Source organism: Cryptosporidium hominis (genome assembly GCF_000006425.1).
Source record: "Cryptosporidium hominis TU502 chromosome 6 CHRO016175, whole genome shotgun sequence".
Lineage (NCBI taxonomy): Eukaryota > Apicomplexa > Conoidasida > Eucoccidiorida > Cryptosporidiidae > Cryptosporidium > Cryptosporidium hominis.
Window position 1 is genome coordinate 1 of NW_666468.1, and position 1,227 is coordinate 1,227.

Here is a 1,227-nt window from a genome sequence, read left to right on the forward strand (position 1 = left end):
GTTAAATCAAAAAATATAATAAATATAAAACCCTGACAATAGTCATTAAAGTGGTAGAGTAATACAGAAGAAGATAGATGTATAACAACGATGATGATCATCGAACTACAAATTATAAAAAAACTCAAGTATTAAATAAAAATAGGAAATAACAGTAGATCAATCTAATAAAGATCCGATAAAAAATAAAAATTGTATAGAGTAAAGTGAAACAAGTATAAACGGAATAATAAGCAATAAAATTATAAAATTGTAGATTCATCAATAGTTGAATATACCATTACTACAGTATTCATCTTGAACAGAAGAATAAATATTTGGGATTAAAAATTTGCACCAAGGACGAGATTCTGAAATATATACACAATATCTAAAATAAGAATATATTAGATAAGCCAAAAAAGAAAAAATAGTAGAAATGAAATTAATAAAGGCAATAGACCGATGTAATATGAATTTTAAGATATTTTTAATGCTTGGACTAGTTGATACAATATAGAAAAAGAGTGGAATAGAATTTAAGATTCCATTAGATCTTATTACACATGTTACTGACATACAAAGTACTGATAAAATTAAATATATAAAATTCTTAATTGAGAAGAAACCAAACTTATGAGAATTGGACTCAGCTTTAAGAATTAGAAAGGCTCCCCAGAAATTAAAACAAGAATATAAGCTTTCAGTATACATGGAAGAATTGAAAATGTTTGAGCTTGGGAAAAGAAAGAAAAGAGTAGATATACCTGGAAAAACAACATTTTTTATTTTAATCTTATAGAATAATTCACATTGAAATAGATATAGACCAACAGAAGCTAATACAAATGCCAAATTACTAATAATTGTTCCAACAATCATATGAACTAAAATACTTGTTTTATTAATACCAGAAACAATCTTTGAAATTTGGTTAACTAATATGGGATATAGAGGTAAAAAAGCATGTTGATGTTCATATTCATAATTATTATAGTATGATATTCTTAAATAATATTCTCCATCCCAATTAATAAAGGATTTAAATAGCTTCCAAGTGACAGGATTTTGGGAATTTTGGTTATTGTCTAAGTATAAATGAAGGATTCCTGTATTTCTTATGGTAGAAAACAAATCATTTGTCAAGAATGAAATGAAAATACACAATAGACGAGAACAGATTGCCAGAAATATAACTCTTTCCCTATGGTTGTTTTCATTTGTGATAGGAACATAAGTTTGGTGGAC

The 1,227-nt window shown here is 25.9% G+C and overlaps 1 protein-coding gene across 1 annotated transcript; it reads right to left on the minus strand.

The window, feature by feature from the left end:
- Positions 1-261: 261 nt before the first annotated feature.
- Chro.60588 (multi-pass transmembrane protein) lies at positions 262-861 on the minus strand. The annotated part of the gene is made up of 1 exon (XM_659857.1): positions 262-861. The coding sequence occupies one exon, from the start codon at positions 859-861 to the stop codon at positions 262-264; it is 600 nt and encodes a 199-aa protein (XP_664949.1).
- Positions 862-1,227: the final 366 nt, after the last annotated feature.